Genomic DNA, 20,478 nt, shown 5'->3' on the forward strand with positions numbered 1-20,478 from the left:
CAGTTTGCTATGTGCTGGGGCCACAATGGTGAAAACAAGATGGCTAGGGGTCCTGCCCGCTGGGAGCACATGAGCAAAATGAGACTCACAAGTATTAGGGAGCAGCCCTAGTGCTACCCGTAATTACTCCTGAGCAATTAGCACAGAGCCAAGCGCTTGATTCCAAAGCATATGCATCTCCTACAACGTAAAACTTGAGGCTCTCTCTCTACTTGGGGTTTTCTGATGTTTCTGAATTGAAAAACTTGTTGTGGTCTGATTCAGCTTGTGGGCGAACATATCCACTTTAAGTGGTTTAACGATGCAGAAAAATCACATCCAACTCTCACTTTAGGAAGGCCTGCAGGATTAAAAGCTTGTTCTGGGCATTCCACCCTTGAATAGAAGAATAAAGATGGTTTAGAAATACACAGGCGCCAAAGCCCAAGGCAGACACAACAGGAAACACAACTATGAAGTCACGTTCTAGAGAAGAATGTTAAGTAATATGAAAACATAAATCCAACAAACATTATGGACTATCTACAACACTTAAGGCCTGTTTATAGGAGTCGCCAGCAATGTTATCGCAACTACTGATAGAGGTAGCTAGTATGAGTCCAGTTTTCTAAGTCAAAAATAGCTCTTGGGGACTTCCCTGGTGGTCCAGTGGTTAAGAATCCATCTTGCAATGCAGGGGACGCCGGTTCAATCCCTAGTCGGGGAACTAAGATCCCACATGCCGCGGGGCAACTGAGCCTGCGCGCCACAACTACAGAGCCCGCACTCTGGAGCCCATGCGCCACAACTAGAGAGAAGCCTGCATGCTGCAATGAAGAGCCCATGCGTCACAACGAAAGATCCTGCGTGGGACTTCCCTGGTGGCATGGTGGTTAAGAATGCGCCTGCCAATGCAGGGGACAGGGGTTCAAGCCCTGGTCAGGGAAGATCGCACATGCTGCGGAGCAACTAAGCCCGTGTGCCACAACTACTGAGCCCGTGAGCCACAACTACTGAGGCTGCGCGCCACAACTACTGAAGCCCGCATGCCTAGAGCCCATGCTCCACAACAAGAGAAGCCACCGCAACGAGAAGCCCGCGCACCGCAACGAAGACCAGCCCCCGCTCGCGGCAACAAAAGACCCAACGCAGCCAAAGATAAATAATATATAAATAAATAAATTTATAAAAAAAAAAAAAGATCCCGCGTGCTGCAAACTAAGACCCAACGCAGCCAAAAAATAAATAAAAAAAAAAACAAACGTTTTTTTTTTTTAAAAAAAAAAAAAAATAGCTCTTGGAGAAACCCAAAGAACCACAGTCAAAAAGTGACAGTTCTAGGATTTGAACCCAGGATTCCAAATTCCAAGTCCAAGCCCAGTGCCTTTTTACTATATTCTAATTGCTGGAAAGGGAAAAGGGCTCAGGAATTGACCAAGAGGATTGACAAATAGAGACAGAAAGAGATAGGATGCAGAAACACAGGGACAAGGGCTCCTAGCAAAATTTTACAGGCACCACGTATTCAAACTTGATGGAAGGTTAGACTTCTCATAAGCAGTGGGCCAACTTACTTATGCCTGGATTTAGTGAAGAGTTTTGCTAATTTAACATCATTTTAGAAAAGTGTACATACAATCACACGAAGAACTGTATATTAGTGAGGCTTGAGACTACAGTATATGATACAACTCATTTGTAGAAAGAGCAATCAGTCATGTTTCTGTTCTTGATGAGATGGGCTTGTGAGAGGTAGCGCTGAATGGATCCAGGTATGACCTGCTGGGTCTGAGGGAGATCACATGTGGGCATCCATGCGCTTGTGTTAGACTTCAAATGCAGGTCTTAACTTCCAGTTAAGTTCTCTCTTGACTGTTATGGGGCCACATTCTCCCCCCGTCTAGGTGAGAATTTATTCGTGTTAGACTGGATCGGATTTTTAGGGATTGCTGAGACATGCAGCTCACACTAGCCATTTCATCTGGACATCTCACAATTTATAGCTGGAGAAAAGTACTATTGGATCCCAGTTGGAAACAATGACGTAAGTGTAAACGCTGTCTAGTAGAGTGTCCTGGGTACACTGGAGTATTAGCGCTGTTTGCAGTTTTTACCTTTAGCGTGAGTATTTCAGGCAACTGGAGGCAGTTGAGAGCAGCGAAGACAATTAAATACTTGGAACCTACGAGTCATGAGGAAAGAAGCTGGCCGCTCTTGGAGAAGGGAGGAGATCATTTTAAGGATATAAAAGGTATGATAACCAGCTGTTATCCACGTGCTTTGGAAGAGATAAGTATCTAACCAGTCTCAGAGGAAATTCTCTCAAATAGAAGAAGTAACACAAAGAAGCCGGTTGGATTCTCGACCAGAGTTGTAAAGATACTCTACCCTCCTCCCATTGAAGGAACAGTGAAAACGGAAATACCACTGCCTACCTCTATGCGGTATTTTGAGAATTAGCAAGTGTGCAACACAAGCAAGCCCTCCATAAGCATTAGTTTTCTCTCTCCTTCCTCGAAGAAATTCAAGTCAGAAGATGGTATTTTTTGCCCTAGGCCAAAGGTTGGCAAAGTACCACCCGAGGGCCAAATCTGGCCTGCCGCCTGTTTTTTGTCAATGGTCTTATTGGAACATACCCTCGCCCATTCATTTCCATCTACGCTAGGCTGCTGGAGACCTACCCAGAGTTGAGTAGTTGTGATGGGGACCTGATAACCTGCAAAGCTGAAAATATTTACTCTCTGGTCCCTTACAGGCAAAGTTTGCAGACTCCTGCTCTAGGATAATAGACCAGCATGAAGGAGCTGTCCGGCGGTCTTCTAGGGATAGTCTTCTATTATGGCTTTGGAAAAGGATCAGTTGACTCTGAAACTTTGAACGAATGAAGAGTCAAGGCCACTGGCATTGGTTGGAGATGTCACTTAGGTGGCGTTAGGTGCTTTTCCTGGGCTCCACAAGAATTGCTATAGGTGCTTGCATCCGTGAAAGGTGAGTAATTTTATGCCCATCAAGTACGAGTACTGAAGGCACACTGACCCCTGTCGGTTTCACTGCTGACCTGCCCATTCAAATCATGTCATTTTTATGTCCCCCTACCATAGAATAAAGAATATTTTAAAAGAAGGAGGTATGAAGCTGACAGTTTTGTCCTTTCTTTCTCTCCCACATGAGTCGGCCTTGACCTTTCAGGAGAGGCAAAGCTTCTCAACCAAATAAAAACAGGCCTAACAGAGAATAACACCTGGGCGATTTTTAAAACTAGATAAGCCCTGAGATGGAAGAAAAGACTCCCTTTTATGTTTTGGTCTTCATTTTGATGCTTTGTTATCAAGTATACGATAAGATCAGGTCTGAGAGTCACAGTAAATGCTGTTTTGTGCCATCATAAGCTTTCTTCCCCCACTAAAAGCAGGCTGATTTTATTCTTTCTAACTGGCGGACTCTTGTTTCAAAGGCCTTGAACTCTAGGTTGATACTGAAAAGGCTTTGACACGTCAAAGGGAAGCATCTTTAGCTGGAACAAAGCACCTCAAAGCCTCTATTCTCTGTGGTACTCAGCCTTGAAAATGCAAACAAAGGCAAGGCAGGGCAAGGCCAACCAATCACACCCCAGACACGGGAGCCCAGGCGCCGAGAATTTCCCAGCAGCCCCCGCACTCACCTCTCAGTGATATTCTTCGCGGTCTGGAGGAAACGCGCGTGATCGTTCTCCTTCAGAGAGTGTTCCGCTTGGGAGATGAGAGATGCCGACCGCTCAATGCACTGTTTGCACTTTGCAATCTGCTGAGCCAGTTTGCGAAGCCTCATCACCTTGAACAAAAGAGGCACGGAGATGGTTACACGGGTGGGCTCGCTTAGTGAAAATGTGTCGGGCTGGACCCTCCCGGTGTGTGCGTTTTATTGTATGCGAGCCATCCTTCAGTAAACGTTCAAAAAGGAGGCAGAGAAAGACGGAAATCCCAGCTATGGCGCTCTTGTCTTAGCTATTCTTTATCCCCTTGGAGAAGTGTTGCTAATTTGTTTTAAGAGGAAACCCTGAATTGCCAATTGCTTCCCTGTTGATGGGGGAAAAAGGTGTTGCCCAGTGTGCGTTACAGAGGGTCACCAGACCCCTTCCCTCACACAATTACCGTAAGATCGTAGGGAACCCTGAAACTTTCTCTAGTTCAATTTTTCAGCTGGGCCATTGAGAAAATAAAACACCTCCATAGGTACAAATGTGTGCCTTAAGTCAAAACCATTTTCTAAAAAGTTCTTTGCCATCCATGTAATAAAATCGCGATGTAAAAACACTAGGTATCACTATTTCCCACACTATCTCAAACTCATGTGTTAAATTAACAGAAAGGGAGCATTTTTTTCCATTGATTAATATTTTTCCTGTTGAACAGATGAGAGAAAGCCAAAAAAAGCACAGCTGGGCCATTTCCCCTCACCGGGAACGTCATTTCCAGGCACTTTGTGCTTACTTGATAACTAAAACTATTTTGATAAGCATTTCCCAGTCGGGATAAAAACGCACGTTTGGTTCCAACCTCCATTCCAACTCCTGATTCCGTCTTGCTTGCAAACGACCCTCAAACGTAATTGACCATAACCTCTGGGGCAGGCCAAGATAAGTCCACGGTAACCCACTTGACCATTCGCTCCGGTGGTTGCAATGTGCTCAGAGATGAAGCCCTCTGGCCAGAAGCCAAGTTCAAATGAGACGGCTAATTGGAATTGCCGTGCGCCTGGTGCCCTGGTGCACACAGCCTGGGACAGGTCTTGGCCGGCTTTATGATCATTCCGGAACGGAAAACAGCCCTGGGTGAAAGGGTAGGGAGGAGGCCAGTTCATCTGTTTTACAGACAAGGCTGGCTCAGGCTCCCTCCAGAATTCCTGCTAACTCCAAGAAATTCCTCCTTTCTCCAAGTCATCATTATCGTCCCCGCGCAAGTCTAATCGAAGAAAAGGAAGGAAGGAGATGTCAGGACTTAAGGCCTCTGAGGACTGTCCAATTTCAGCTCTGTCCTACTACAGCAAACAAAGGAAATGAATGCTGAATCGTGAGGCATCAGCCACAAGACTGCAGGCAAGGGTGAGAAAGATTCTTGAGAGTAAAGGCTTAGAGAAATGAAGTGTCAAAACTCTGGGGCAAAGAGTATGTTATCTTAAGCCCGGTAAAAGATTTACCTCATTGTATATAATTATAGTGACCATCACCGCAGATTAACTGTGTTCATTAGTTGAATAAAATAACACTTATTTTACACCAAATAGAATTCAGCTGCTAACATCATTATATCCAGAGGTAAAGCTAAGAAAGGCACAGAGTCCAATTCAAGATATTAGAACGCATCCATAAGAAATTGTCAGAGGAAGAAATATTTAGTCACATAACATAAAGAATGCTTTCAATTACATAGCAGAATTGAAGATATTTAATACAGTTCTAACAGCAACAACAAAATAAGGACCAAATATTCCTTTTGAATAACTTCACGTCCTTTCGGTATACCTAATAATAGTGACCACACAGACGACAAATGGAAAAATGCTTGAACTCCATTTTCTTCTTTTTTAAAAAATTTCTATCATGATACTGGAAATTAAAAGCGACATAAGAGGAAAAGGAAGAAGCAAAAAAAAAAAAAAAAAAAAAAAAAGCCCTAAATCATGCATAAGTTGAAGCAAGCCAAAATGAGAGCCTCCTTTGAAAATATAGGAATTTTTTTTTACAGAAAACTGTTGGCGTAATTTTAATTTTAGTTCGGTGTACAATTCCATCTGATACACCAGATTGGAGCTTTTCAAACCTGGTGTGCACAAGAATCAGCTAGGGACCTTTGTTAAAGAAAACCTGTAGATGTTTGGGCCGGCCCTCACATATCCTAGGTGAGGAGTTGTCATTGGCAGGGTGGCAGGAATCTGCATTTTAACAAGCAATGAATGTTTTTTGATCTGCAGGTGATGAATCGTCCGTATGGACAGGATTAGCATTGAAAAAACTAAATGAAAGAGGAGAGGAGAAAAGAAGGTAGCAGAAAGCATTCCTGGTAGAAAGGGCAAGATAAGTTTTGTAAAACTTATTTCTCTGTGTGTGTGTGTTGTTTATGTGTGTGTTTGTGTGTGTCAGTGCTGGGTTTGATGTTATATGTATTTTTTACTGTGGGTTTCAGTAAAAAGAAAAAAGAAAAGAAAAACTTTTCTAAGTTAGTTCACAAACTATGGTCTGTGGACCATATCCAGTACACAACCTGTTTGTGCAAATAAAGTTTTAATGGCACACTGCCACGTGCATCTGTTTCTGAATCATCTGTGGCTGCTTTCACACTACACCGTCGGGCAGCAGCGACCTGTTACGATAGAGACCGAAGGGCAAAACCTAAAATATTCATTATCTGGCCCCTTACAGAAAAAGTTTGCTGACTTAAACGATTCTGGTCAGATGGCCCTGCATTTGAACACACTCTGTGAAACACTGTCCTATGTGGTACCACACTTCAGAATCAGACGCTGAGTGTTTAGCAATATACGGATTTCTTCATTAGAAAACACTTTTTTAATATATTACTTAAAAGTTTTTCCACGTTGGCACTGTTCTTTTTTTCCTTTGGGAAGTGCGACGGCACGTTGTTATTTGTGGAATTCACTCCACACTCATCATGGAAATACTCTGCCTCCTTTTGGGGACATAGGCCTATTTAAATCAATCTATTTGCTGTTTATTTTACCTTACAAATGCTTTTTAAAAGTGGCCCTTTATTTTTCTTTAAATGTATTTTAAATGCTTTTGTATATACGTAGGGTTCCCATGCCAAAGTTGTTAGGTCCAAACCATTGGTCCTCAATTAAAACAAGTATCTGAATCAACAAGGACTGTCCTCAGTGTTTCTATCAGGCTATACAGAAGCCCTGACATGTAGTCCAGGGTAATTATGTTACATTTTGGAGATTCAGAGTACATAAAAGCAGTGACGAGAAGGGACCCTTTTTCTCTTTAGCTGCAGCCTTCTACCATAGGTATGTGTCTGAACAAAGACACATAATTGGCTTAATCTGGAGTTTGCTGTCAGCTTTTCCTGTGTTGGCGTGAAATTTATCCCCTATTACTGAAGAAATAAGCCAGTTCTCTCCCGGGGAGTCTCAGAGCTTCAGACTCTTCAATCAGTCTAAGTATAAAGGCTGCTGAGCTATTTATTTCAAAGAAGGTGCAATGGTCTGAGAGCAGGAATTACCAGCATGTGCTCATGTGTAACATCGTCTGATTGGCAACCTCCCCAGTTGGAGGATTTGCGGTGCGTTTGTTTCCTCCGGATTGAATGGCATTGCGACTGGCGCCAGAGACAGATGAGGGCAAAGTCACTAGCCCTTCTCTGGATTGAGTGTCTTCAGACTTCCCAACCACCAGCCTGGGCACCCAGACTGGGCACCAAGTCCATACTTGCCCTCTCTGCCCAGCCCCTCTGATTTCCAGGGTGTCGGCACCCATGTTCTTTTCTTTAAAACGTATCTCTGACACCCAATGCCCTGGCCAGGGACTTAGTCACTGTGAATTCCCGGGTCTGGGATGAACCAGTCCTCGGTCGTGTACCAAAGTAGTAACTCAATGGAAAGCTGAACGGGGCCTTCGTCTCTTCATCTTTCCCAAGTAACACTGCCTTCTGAGATTAGATCCCTGAGCAAACGTGCACTTTAAAAAAGTGACACATCTCAAACATACGGACCGTTTTTAAAGTCATATGATCAACTTTCCCCATACACAGTACCGGCTTTAGCAAATCTCAGTGTTTTCATTATACTAGCGTCTGATTTTTCAAAAGGAAGTAAAATATTATCGATGGCATTGAAGCCTTTGTGCATCCCTCCCTAATTTAATTCATGTCCCTCTGCAGAGGAGAACACCCTCTTGATGACTCCCAAGCATGTTGATGTATATATGCCTAAACATTATATGGGATTTTTTTGTAGTTCACCAAACTTTATATAATATTTCTCATTCCCTAAGAAGCATCATAAAACTTGCTTCTATTTTTGTGATTTGTCCATATGAATACGTATCACCCTAGTTCGTTACTTTTAATTTCTGAAGACTGTTCCATTGTATAAATGTACAATTTACTTGTCTTGCAAACAGCTTTACTGAGATATAATTAATATGTAAGAAACTGCACATATTTCAAGTACAAATCTGATTAGTTTTCAAATATGTGTAAACCCATTAAACAGTCCTCACATTCAAGATAATGAACATATATATCACCCCCCCATTCTCCTCCTGTCCCTTTGTAATTCATCCCGCCCACCCCTCTGTCACTCATCGCTAAGCGTCCACTGATTTGTTTTCTGTCACTGTAGATGATTAGAAAGTGTTATTTCTAGAACTTTGTATGAATATACTCATGCAGTATATACTATTTTCTGTCTGGCTTCTTTCACTCACAATAATTATATTGAGATTCATGTTGTTGCATGTGTCAAGAGTTCACTCCTTGCTGGATAGTACTGCATTGTATGGAAGTGCCACAAACCGTTCATCTATTCATCTGTTGATAGACTTCGGGTCATTTCCAGTCAGGAAATGACCCTTAATATTACCCTTAATATTAACGTGAAAATTCACATGCAAGTTTTTTATAAACATCCGCTTTCATTTTTCTTGGTAAACACCTAGAATGGCTGGATCGAATGGTAAGTGTATGTTTAACTACTTAAGAACCTGCCAAACAGTTTTCTAAAATATACCGTCTCCATTCTTAGAAACAGTGTGTGAGCTATAGTTCCTCCACATTCTCACCAACACTTGGCATGGTCCATCTTTTTAATTTAACTATCCTAGTAGGTAAGTAGTGGTATCTCACTGAGGTTTTAATTTGCATTTCCTTAATTATTAATGACTTTGAACATCTTTTCATGTGCTTACTTGCCAGCCTTATACCTTCTTTGGTAAAGTATCTATTCAAATCTTTTATCCATTTTGGTGAAGGGGTCATCTATTTCCTTATTAATGAGTTTTGAGAACTTGTTATACATTCTGGATACGATTACTTTATTAAATAAATAATTTATAAGTATTTTCTCCTAATATGTGGCTTGTCTTTACGTTCTCTTAAGAGTGCCTTTTGAGGAGAAGTTTTTACTTTTGGTGAAATGCAATATATAATTATCTCTATAGTTTGTAAATATTTCTTTTATGTTTCTGCCAGTGTATATAATCTTTGGCCAACCAAAGCTCACCAAGATTTCCTCCCACGTTTTCTTTCTTCTAGAATTTTCAGAGTTTTTACCTTTTACATTCAGGTATATGATCCATTGACATTTAACTTTTGTATGTGGTGTGCAGTATGGATCAAGTTTCCTATCCTTATGTGCAGACAGCCTCCCCTATGTGGAGGCTAAAACTCAGCTTCCAAAATTCCCTTCCCACTGAGTTTTCTTTGCCATTTCAGTGCATACGTTTTTCCCTCCGAAACTTCTAATTTGTTATTTTTATATCTGTTTTGTTTCTTATTTCACATCCTTCTTTTGTGGTTTCACAATTTTTTGCTCTTTGAAGATAGAAGTCATTCCTTCATGTATCTCCTTGAACATCTTCTTAACATTTTCACATAAAATTAATTTCAACTGAGTTGAGAAAATGTCTTTGATTTTGTTGGCTGTATTTTTAGAAATTCAAGATCTCTTTATTTGCTTTGGAATTGTGGTTTGAGTTTCTGTTTTCAAGGGCTGAAGTCATTCATAATGTTTTTCTCCCTCCCCCACCTTGCTTAGCCTATCCTGTCTGTTTTACAGTCTCCTTCACCTCATCCTTGGGGGTCCTCATTCCAGAATCTTGTATTATCTCTGCATTTCTGAGGCTCCCATTTTGTGGAGGTATCAGAAACAGCGCAGAGCCAGGCTCCAACCCAGCTGACTTGCTCTAGGCTCCCAGGCCTGAAGTTTGCTAACAGCTATGACCCTAGGTGAAGGCTGGCAATAATCTGTTTTCGGTCCCTTTGAATGAACTGAGAAGCCTTACACAGCCCATGGCATTAACCAATGAGCCTGATTTCACTTTCCCATACCATCTGGAGCATTTCTAGCCCTTTTACCCCAACATTTCCAAAACTATTTAGCCATAGGAGTTGAAGGTGTAGCTGCTTTAGTCTCTTCCAGACCAAGTCCCAGGAGCCTGTGTCTTAAAAAGCCACCATCATGGCTTTGTAGTTTTCCTCTATTTCTGGCCCATGGAGATGTTTATCTGGTTTTGGGCCCAGCTATGTGTCTCTTTGCTTTTCTATTGTACTATGTTCTCTATCACGGACATGTGTCCAGGCTAGAGTGGGTGCACCAGACCATGAAGCCCATGCATCACCATGGCTGGAACTGGGGACACACACCCCTTCGCTACTTTGCTCTAGCTCATGAGAGGAACCCTCCTGCTGGGAAGTTACGTAAGGGGAAGGAAGACCTGCTGGCCAGGAAGTTGTGGCGAGAGTCACTGCAGGCTGAATAAGGGCCCCCAGAGATGTCCACATCCTAATCCCAGGAGTTTTAAAAATATGTTACCTTACATGACAAAAGGGCCTTTGCAGATGTGATTAAGTGCAGGATCTGGAGATGGGGGATATCCTAGATTATCTGGTTGACCCCAATGTAATTATAAGGGTCCTTATGAGAGAGAACCAGGAGAGTCTGTGCCAGAGAAAGAGATCTGAGGATGGGTGCAATGCTCAAAGTGATATGATGAAGAAACCACAAGCCGAGGAATGTGGGTGGCTTCTAAAAGCCAGAAAAGAAATGGATTCTGCCCTAGAGCCTCCAGAAAGAAACAGCACTGCTGAAATCTTAACTTTAGCCCAGTTGTGACTGATTTTAGACTTCTGACCTCCAAAAGGTCAGGTATCAATAAATCTGTGTTGTTTGAAGCCACCAAGTTTGGGGTAGTCTGTTCCAGCAGCAATAAAGAAGTAATATGCATACTGAGAGCTGATCCCTGCACACGACCGCGTAAAGGCAACAAATTACCTTCCACATGCATGTTAATAATTAATTACAGCTGTTTTCAGGCTCTCATGTGCCTGAGAACCTGAAAGACGTCAGGTATTAAGAGAAATACACATGGTGCATGATGACAGAAGAGGAAGTAGATCCTGTACAGATTCCAGGCTGACATTCAGGATAATTTGTATGTGGGGGAAAGTAGCTGTTCAACACATCTGAGTCCGTCCCTGGCCAGGGAATAATTGTGTATTAATTTGATAATCTACTGGAACAGCTTCCAGAACTATTTGATTTGACTTCAACTTTTCTGATCACCATCACAATGTACATGTATACATATTTTTCAATCTATACAGACAAAGCAGTCTAAAACATTCTACAATATTAGAAGCACGTTTAAAAGTCTGAAGAAAACAGGGCTTCCCTGGTGGCGCAGTGGTTGAGATTCTGCCTGCCAATGCAGGGGACACGGGTTCGAGCCCTGGTCTGGGAAGATCCCACATGCCGCGGAGCAACTGGGCCCGGGAGCCACAACTACTGAGCCTGCGCGTCTGGAGCCTGTGCTCCGCAACAAGAGAGGCCGCGATAGTGAGAGGCCCGTGCACCGCGATGAAGAGTGGCCCCCGCTTGCCGCACCTAGAGAAAGCCCTCGCACAGAAACGAAGACGCAACACAGTCAAAAATTTTTTTAAAATAAATAAATTAATTAATTAATTAAAAAATAAAAATAATTAATTTTAAAAAAAGTTTGAAGAAAACAGAGAAGAGCACGTACATTAGCTGTTGTAATCTCTGTGTACTACTTAATACTTGCCAACTGGATTTAATTATACGTGTCATTATAGTTATGAGCAGTAATAATAGAAATTCATGAATTGACTGGATCTGGAAGGAATGTTTCTGTTTTTAGGTATTTACAAAATTGTCTTGTGAGGGTGGCAGAGAAATGGGGAAAATAAAGTAGATCGTAAGAATTTCAATAAAAATATGACTAATTTAAAAATAGAATAAAGTGATGGATTCTTAAGTTATCAACATTTCTGAATGAATTTTGAATAAATAAGAAGATGGCCGTAAAGAATATAACCTAAATTTGTGAATTGCTTTTTGAATATAGTTTACTATAAAACCATAGGAATTTTAAACATACAAACATTAGCCAAGAAGTACTATTAATACTGTATATCCACAAAGGGGTATAAGATATAGTGAAACTACAGGAGTTTTGCCACGATGAAATGACACCTGTCTAAATTCCCTCAAGAGCATGAGAAAGCACTTCATAATTTCTGTATATAAAGTCTGATTCATTTAAACATTTATTTAATACTGTTTTGATTGCTAGGGTATAGCAATAAATATGAAATGAACTTTTCCTCTATGGAACCCACCTCCTCATAGAGAAGAGAGATGGAAAACAGTGGCTATAATAGACCAGAGCTCCATGCTGTGCCCTGGAGTTGGGTAAAGGAGCAGCCTTTGTATTACAGGTGTGCATAGGAGACCATAACACAAAGAAAGGGTGGAGGAAAAAATGGCCAACCAAGAGGCTTTGAACTACGTCTTAAAGACTTAGGACGAGATGACAGACAATATAGAAAAAGGGGTCATTCGATATTTCCTAAGCTATTGAAGTGCATGGGAGTATATTTTCTCTAGGTATAGAATACAAGACCTTCGGCCCTAGAAATCGTACCTTCCCTTCTTTGATCTTGGTTCCAATAATTTGTCGTCTTTGCTGAATGATCTCAATAAGAAGATCACACTCCTCCATCAATTTGGCTTCTTGACGTGATGCATTGACCTATGGGGATAGATAAAATGGTGAGCATTAATTTGGTGTTTGTTTCAGTTAAATGCTCTTTTTAAAATGTAGACTAGTATATTTCTGGTAATTGCTGAAAAAATATTTTATTAAAGAATTTATTGAGGTATAGTTGCTATACAATATTATATAAGTTTCAGGTGTACAACATAGTGATTCACAATTTTTAAAGGTTATATTCCATTTATAGTTATTATTAAATATTGGCTATATTCCCTGTGTTGTACAATATATCCTTGTAGCTTATCTATTTTATACATAGTAGTTTGTACCTCTTATTCCCCTACCCCATCTTGCCCCTCCCCTCTTCCCTCTCCCCACTGGTAACCACTAGTTTGTTCTCTATCTCTGTCATGAAAAGATATTTTATTTTTTTATTTGTCTACTGTTTTCTTTTTTTTAACATCTTTATTGGAGTATAATTGCTTTACAATGTTCTGTTAGTTTCTGCTGTACAACAAAGTGAATCAGCTGTACGTATACATATATCCCAATGTCCCCTCCCTCTTGCGTCTCCCTCCCACCCTCCCTATCCCACCCCTGTAGGTGGTCACAAAGCACTGAGCTGACCTCCCTGTGCTATGCGGCTGCTTCCCACCAGCTATCTATTTTACATCTGGTAGTGTATATATGTCAATGCCGCTCTCTCACTTTGTCCCAGCTTACCCTTCCCCCTCCCCGTCCTCAAGTCCATTCTCTACGTCTGCGTCTTTATTCCTTTCCTGCCCCTAGGTTCTTCAGAACCTTTTTTTTTTTTTTTTTTTTTTTTTTTTAAAGATTCCATATATATGTGCTAGCATACCGTATTTGTTTTTCTCTTTCTGACTTACTTCACTCTGTATGACAGACTCTAGGTCCATCCACCTCACTACACATAGTTCAGTTTCGTTTCTTTTCATGGCTGAGCAATATCCCATTGTATATATGTGCCACATCTTCTTTATCCATTCATCTGTCGATGGACACTTAGGTTGCTTCCATGTCCTGGCTATTGTAAACAGTGCTGCAATGAACATTGTGGTACATGTCTCTTTTTGAATAATGGTTTTCTCGGGGTATATGCCCAGTAGTGGGATTGCTGGGTCATACAGTAGTTCTATTTTTAGTTTTTTAAGGAACCTCCATACTGTTCTCCATAGTGGCTGTATCAATTTTCACTCCTACCAACAGTGCAAGAGTGTTCCCTATGAAAAGATATTTTAAATGTTAACTCTTCTTCCAATTATGCAGGGATGGCAAATATAGGACTTACATGTCCACTCCCTATCTTCTTGCACCTCTGGAAAACATTTATTATCCAATGATAGCAGTCTTTTTTGCTAAGCCATACTGAACCTCAGGATCTTTCTTTTTTTAAAAAAATATTTATTTATTTGGCCACGCTGGGTCTTAGTTGCAGCATGCGGGGTCTCTGTTGCCGTGTGCGGGATCCTTAGTTGTGGCATGCAGGGTCTAGCTCCCTGACCAGGGGTCGAACCCAGGCCCCCTGCACTGGGAGCACGGAGTCTTAACCACTGGACCACCAGGGAAGTCCCTCAGGATCTTTCTTAACACACCATGTACGTAGCTATTACCAATTGATTGAAAATTGACACTTGAAATATATTTGCAATTCCTGCTTTTATAATATTTTGAAGGAAAGTGCAATTTTAGCCTGTTAAACATAAAAAGTTAGAAAAAACTAATATTATTCTTTTATGGAGGATAGATTATGATCAGTATCTTTGGACAAATTTTCCAAAAGCAAGACAGCAAGGTTACATTACATTTATTTAACTTTTCTTTTATACACAGACATGAACTTTGTATTTAATCACTATAAAAACATCAAAAAGGAAAAGGATGGTTGAATATCTTATTAATCTTATGACGTAATTTTAAATCTTACTTCTGGTATATTTCAGGAAGACCAGGGTTCTACAGTGAAAGCCTGCCATTCTCCTGGAAAGGTAGATCATTGTAGAAGGGCTTGTATTTGAAGTTTTTAAGGCTCATTGTATGCAAGGGAGGGTTAAAATTAGCTCATTCTTGGCAACTGGGCTTGGGAAATACTCTGCACGTGCTATTTCCTCCATCTCATGACAATTCTGAAATGCTTATTCACAGACAGAGACCCAGAAATCACAGCTGTGGGAAATGGAGATAGCATGCATGAGTTTTATGATTTTAACACAGCGCAGGAGAAGCTGCAGTGTTACAAAGAATGACAATAGCATTGATTACTCCAGTATAACTCAGGGAGGAGACATGGCCCAGTCATTAAGCCCTTTTGATTAGGGATACTTTCTTTAACTGGAGTAATTTCAATCCCTATGAATGACACAAACCGGAAGTGGGGTCAGGAGTTCAGAATAAAAATTCACTGATGGCTGTTCAGAGAAATCATGTCCTGTTTCCAGAGACCAGGATTCCTTGACTTTTATTCCTGATCACTGTGAGACAGGGCAGAGAAACAACTCAAGATACCGTCTTACTGAGAAGATGATGGTCACTGGCCATTTGCAGCGAACTATGAGATCATGTCCTATGTCAGATTAGCACACAGACATATTTGCTAAATGTTTAATAAACAAAAGAAAGAATTAAGAATGCATTAACGGACAAGCACAGAACGTGGAACTCAGGCTAATATTTCAAGGAAGTTAATCACTGGGCTCAATTTCTCTTACCATTACTTTTCTGTCATCATTTCTAGTTCCCTTGAGGCTTCTCAAATAAGTTGAGCTATCTATGGAAATATTTACTTGAAACCCTACTACTCTCAAGAAATTTCTTGTCATTTCTTTTGACTTCAAACTGAATTTAATAACTGACTACCACCGAGCCGTGAAAAGGATGGGATCATATCGAAACCATGGGCCCACTATAATGGAGAAAGTGAAATTTCTGGAAAATAGCACCTTACACTTGAAAAGTATCTCCTAGAATGAGCCCTCAGAGCTAAGTTGTACTTGAACATACAATCAAGGTAAATCCAGTTGGATGCAAGCTCCATAAAGGGAGGGATCTCTGGCTGTTGTATGAAATGAGACATCTATCCCAAGCATCTGGCACCATATTTGGCACAAAATAGGCATTCAAAAGCTATTTGTTGAATGAACAGATAGTGAAAATGATCTTCCAACAAGAGACAAGGTAAAATGTAATGAAGCAAGTAGCTATCATGATATATTTACAAGCACTCAATATGCAGGTATTGGATTTATTGGTTTTCTAGGACTGTATAGACACAAAAATATGTCTTAAGAAGTTGTTTTTTTAGGGGGAAGGGTGTTGATTTTTTTTTTTTTTTACAGCCTTATTGAAATATACTTCACATATCATAAAATTCACCCATTTAAAGTGTACGGTTTGTGGGTTTGAGTGTATTCAGAGTTCCATAATCATCATCACAATCTAATTTTAGAAAACTTTCAATATCCCCTAAAGAATTCCCATACCCATTTGCAGTAACTCCACATTCTTGCTACCCACCCCATTTCGAGGCTTAGGTAACCACTAAGCTATGTTCTGTCTCTTTATGGATTTGCCTGTTCTGGACATTTCATAAAAATGGAATCGAACAATATGCGATCCTTTTTGTCTGGCTTATTTCACTTAGCATAATGTTTTCAAGATTTCTCCAAGTCACATAGCATGTGTCAGTACTTCATTCCTTTTTATGCCAAATATTATTCCATTATTCCATTTAAGCAATATACCACATTTTGTTTATCCATTCTCTAGTAGATGGACATGTGGAGTGCTTCTACTTTTTAGTCACTATAAACAATATTGCTATGAACATTCATGTATAAATTTTTGTGTGCACATATGTATTCATTCTTCTTGAGTACAGGAGTAGAATTGCCGGGTCACATGTTAATTCTGTGTTTAACTTTTTGAGGAACTGCCAAACTGTTTTCCAAAGGGGCCGCATCATTTTATGTTCCAACAAGAAGTATGTGAGGCTTCCAATTTCTCCACATCCTTGTCAACACTTGATACTGTCTGTCTTTTTTGTTTTGTTCATCCTAGTGGGTGTGGAGTGGCATCTCATTGTGGTTTTGATTTGCATTTCCCTGATGGCTAATGACGTTGAGCATCTTTTCATGTGCTTCTTGGCCATATGTGTACCTAATTTCGAGATAAGACTATTCAGATCCTTTGCGCATTATGTAATTGGGCCATTTGTCTTATATAGTTGAACTGTATGATTTCTTTATATATTCTGGATACAGGTCCCTTATTAGCTATGTGATTTGCAAATCTTTTCTCCCATTCTGTGGGTTGTCTTTTCATTTTCTTGATGGTGACTTTTGAAGCACAAAAGTTCTTAATTTTGATGGAGTCTAATTTACCTATTGTTCTACTGTCACTTGTGCTTTTGGTGTTGTAGCTAAGAAACCTAATCCAAGGTCATGAAGATTTATACCTCAGTTTTCCTCTAGAAGTTTTATCTCTTACACTTATGTCTACAAACCATTTTAAATTAAGTTTTGTGTATTATTATGAGAAGTAGGGGTCCAACCTCATCCTTATATTTATGGATATCCAGTTGCCTAAGCACTATTTACTGAAAAGACTATTCTTTCCTCCGTTGAAGTGTCTTAGCACTTGGTCAAAACTCAATCGACCATATTGTGAGGTCCTTAGGCTTTGATGTGGCTGCTAACATATTCTCTGCTTAAAGATATTCTGGTTTTCGTAACTCAAAAAGACACATGCGCCCCAATGTTCACCGCAGCACTATTTACAATAGCCAGGTCATGGAAGCAACCTAAATGCCCATCGACAGACGAATGGATAAAGAAGAAGTGGTACACATATACGATGGAATATTACTCAGCCATAAAAAGGAACGAAATTGGGTCATTTGTTGGGACGTGGATGGATGTAGAGACTGTCATACAGACTGCAGCAAGTCAGAAAGAGAAAAACAAATATATATTAACGCATATATGTGGAATCTAGAAAAATGGTACAGATGAACCTGTTTGCAAGGCAGAAATAGAGACAGAGACGTAGAGAACAAATGTATGGACACCAAGGGGGGGAAAGGGGAGGTGGGATAAATTGGGAGATTGGGATTGACATATATATACTACCTGATATGTATAAAATAGATAACTAACAAAACCTGCTGTATAGCACAGGGAACTCCACTTCGCTGTACAGTAGAAACTAACACAACATTGTAAAACAACTATACCCGCCCCCCCGAAAAAAAAAGATATTCTGGTTTTGACTGAACCTAGTGAGACCCTGCTAGTAACTCTAAAGTAGGTGCCATGAAATGTGGTATGGAGTACGAGCTCTGCTCGTAGGATGATACTGAGAAAGTCAAGGAGGATGTCCATTTCTAAGTTGTCCTATTTTGTAAAATGAGGTGACTATTGTCTGCTCTCTCAGTCAAGTGGGATTTTTGTGGTAAATACAATACCGCAATATATGAGGAATAATATATGGGGAAATGACTTACATCATGAAGCCATAGACAAATCTGAGGTAGTACTGTCTGCATTGGGAAGTAGTTTGTTAAGAGACTATGATTTAGTTTGGGATCTATTTCACTCGCAAAATCATTGCAAATTTGGGTTACTCTATGGTAGGAAAAGTGTCTCAGTCGCCATCATAACGTGGGGCTCAATTTAATCCAACTTCTGACTAATCGATATTTACAATGAATAGGTTTGTTTTACCAACAAAGTGGACTGAAATCTACTTTGTTGAGCCAAATATGTTTTGAGAAGGCTGATACTGCAACCACCATCGTCCCAAAATATAAATTCCCAGAAATTGGGGACTATCATCTGATCATTTTAGGCCAAGTATTATCCTGAGATCTTTCAAAGAATACAGATGTGACTCCTCTGAAACTGGGAAAGTTGAATCTCTTTTTCCACTTTGATGAAGCTTCCAAATATTTGTAACCCTACCATTCTTATATTCCAAAAGGTACAATAAAATGAGTTGAATGCTAATCCTATATTTCTAAGATCCTTCCAGTACAAAGAAGTTTTCCACAGTTGTGCTGTTTCATTTGTCACTTAAAAAAAAAAAGTTAATGATTTCATTGGACTTCATTTCTTATACGGGCTATTAATTAAAATATGGCAGGGTTTACTGGTTACTTGCAGTGTGTTCAGGTGTTTCCAGTTCCCAGTTTTGGTTTGGAAGCTGGCAGCTCCTGGTTATGATTTTAGCTTTTATTTCTGATTCACATCTTTTGATTCAGAAACCACGAACGCTGATGGAAGTGCTCTGAGTAGGGCCAATCTAAGGATTCAAGAAACAACCCCCAAACCTTCTTTTACAGACCTACACTTCCACCTTTGTGTCATAAGTCTCCTTCTTGGTCCTTAACCTAAAGACAAGGGGGATGGAGAGAATTAGGAATGATGGCCAGTGGTAGTTAACTGCTGTATACCACCTCTGGACCACATGGAAATGGGGTGCTTATCCTATAGAGCCCTTCACATCGCAGGACAAAATATAGCTTAAAACTGAGCCCTCTTCCCATTTCAGGCTCCTCACTGCTACTTTTTTTCTCACCTTCATTGCACTCATGAGTAAATATCACATCAGCCCCTCATGAGGAGAAACTCGGTCACTCTCACCTCATCTCTGTGTTGGCCTCAACCATGTGCTACCATGTATCTTCTCTACATCTGGAGTTACAGCTTCCTTTCTTTTCTTTTTTGGCCGTGCCATATGGCTTGTGGGATCTTAGCTCCCCGACCAGGGATCGAACCCGGGCCCTCGGCAGTGACAGCATGGAGTCCTAACCACTGGACCACCAGGGAAGTCCCCACAGCTTCCTTTCTTGCCGTGAAATGCGCCATCCTCCCCACCGTTGTCTCCTGGTCTTTAGTACTAACTTTGTCTCTTTGCAAAATACTCTAAGTTAAATTCTTCTAAAGCGAGATCTAATCCCAGTTCTTTCAGAACTTATTTCTTCTTTCCCGAGTTATCACCCTATCTTTTTTAAGGTCCTAACGAACACCTTTTTCGGAGACTGGAAGTACCATAGCCGATGTCACACAAACTCAAGCCATGACTGCTCTCAGAATACACTTGCAGCCTTCACTTTGAAAGAGCTACATACCACTGTTGATCCATTCACCTTTCCATTCACTTATTCATTCAAATAACAGCAACTGGGTTCCCACAGCGTATCAGCCAGCATTCCAAGTGCTGGGCATACATTGGGACCCAAGAGAGACAAAGTTCCCATTATCACAGAGTTTACACGTTAAGTGAAGGGCAACAGGCTGAACAAGCCAAGAAATAAATAAAACTTTCAGATCGTGACGTGTGTAAAGGAAATCACAGAGGGTAATGTGATCGAACACGGCTGAGAGGAGGGTCTTTTTTTAATAGTGGTCATGATCAGACAAGAATTCTCCGACAAGTCTCTCGAGGGATGAAAAGGAACCAGCCAAAAGATGTGGAAAGGGTGTCTGCAGGCACTCCTGATGCTGCTTTTTTGTTTGTTTTTGTATTTAGCCATGTCTTTTTATTTATTTTTTTAAACATCTTTATTGGAGTATGATGGATTTAACAGACCTCCTTGCAAACATTTAAAAATTCGTTTGTGACCTCCACATCAATACTTGGGGCCTTTTCACATCCATTTGCAGACAGGCTCGGAGCGTGAAAAAAATGAGCCAGCACCCAGCTGCGGTTGAACAAGACACGTTCCGCCTTCTTGTGGCAGCTCTCATAGA

At 40.6% G+C, this 20,478-nt stretch overlaps 1 protein-coding gene across 5 annotated transcripts in view; it reads right to left on the bottom strand.

The window, feature by feature from the left end:
* The window catches only part of MID1 (midline 1), a 615,186-nt gene that overhangs the window by 47,220 nt on the left and 547,488 nt on the right, over positions 1-20,478 (bottom strand). For all 5 annotated transcript variants that reach the window (XM_068533512.1, XM_068533511.1, XM_068533513.1 and 2 more), the window contains 2 exons: positions 12,641-12,748; positions 3,641-3,789 (listed from right to left, as the gene is read on the bottom strand). In XM_068533512.1, coding sequence (XP_068389613.1) covers positions 3,641-3,789; positions 12,641-12,748 — 257 coding nt within the window. The remainder of the gene's footprint in view (positions 1-3,640; positions 3,790-12,640; positions 12,749-20,478) is intronic.

This window comes from Eschrichtius robustus, chromosome X (assembly GCF_028021215.1).
Source record: "Eschrichtius robustus isolate mEscRob2 chromosome X, mEscRob2.pri, whole genome shotgun sequence".
In the NCBI taxonomy this organism is placed as follows: Eukaryota; Metazoa; Chordata; class Mammalia; order Artiodactyla; family Eschrichtiidae; genus Eschrichtius; species Eschrichtius robustus.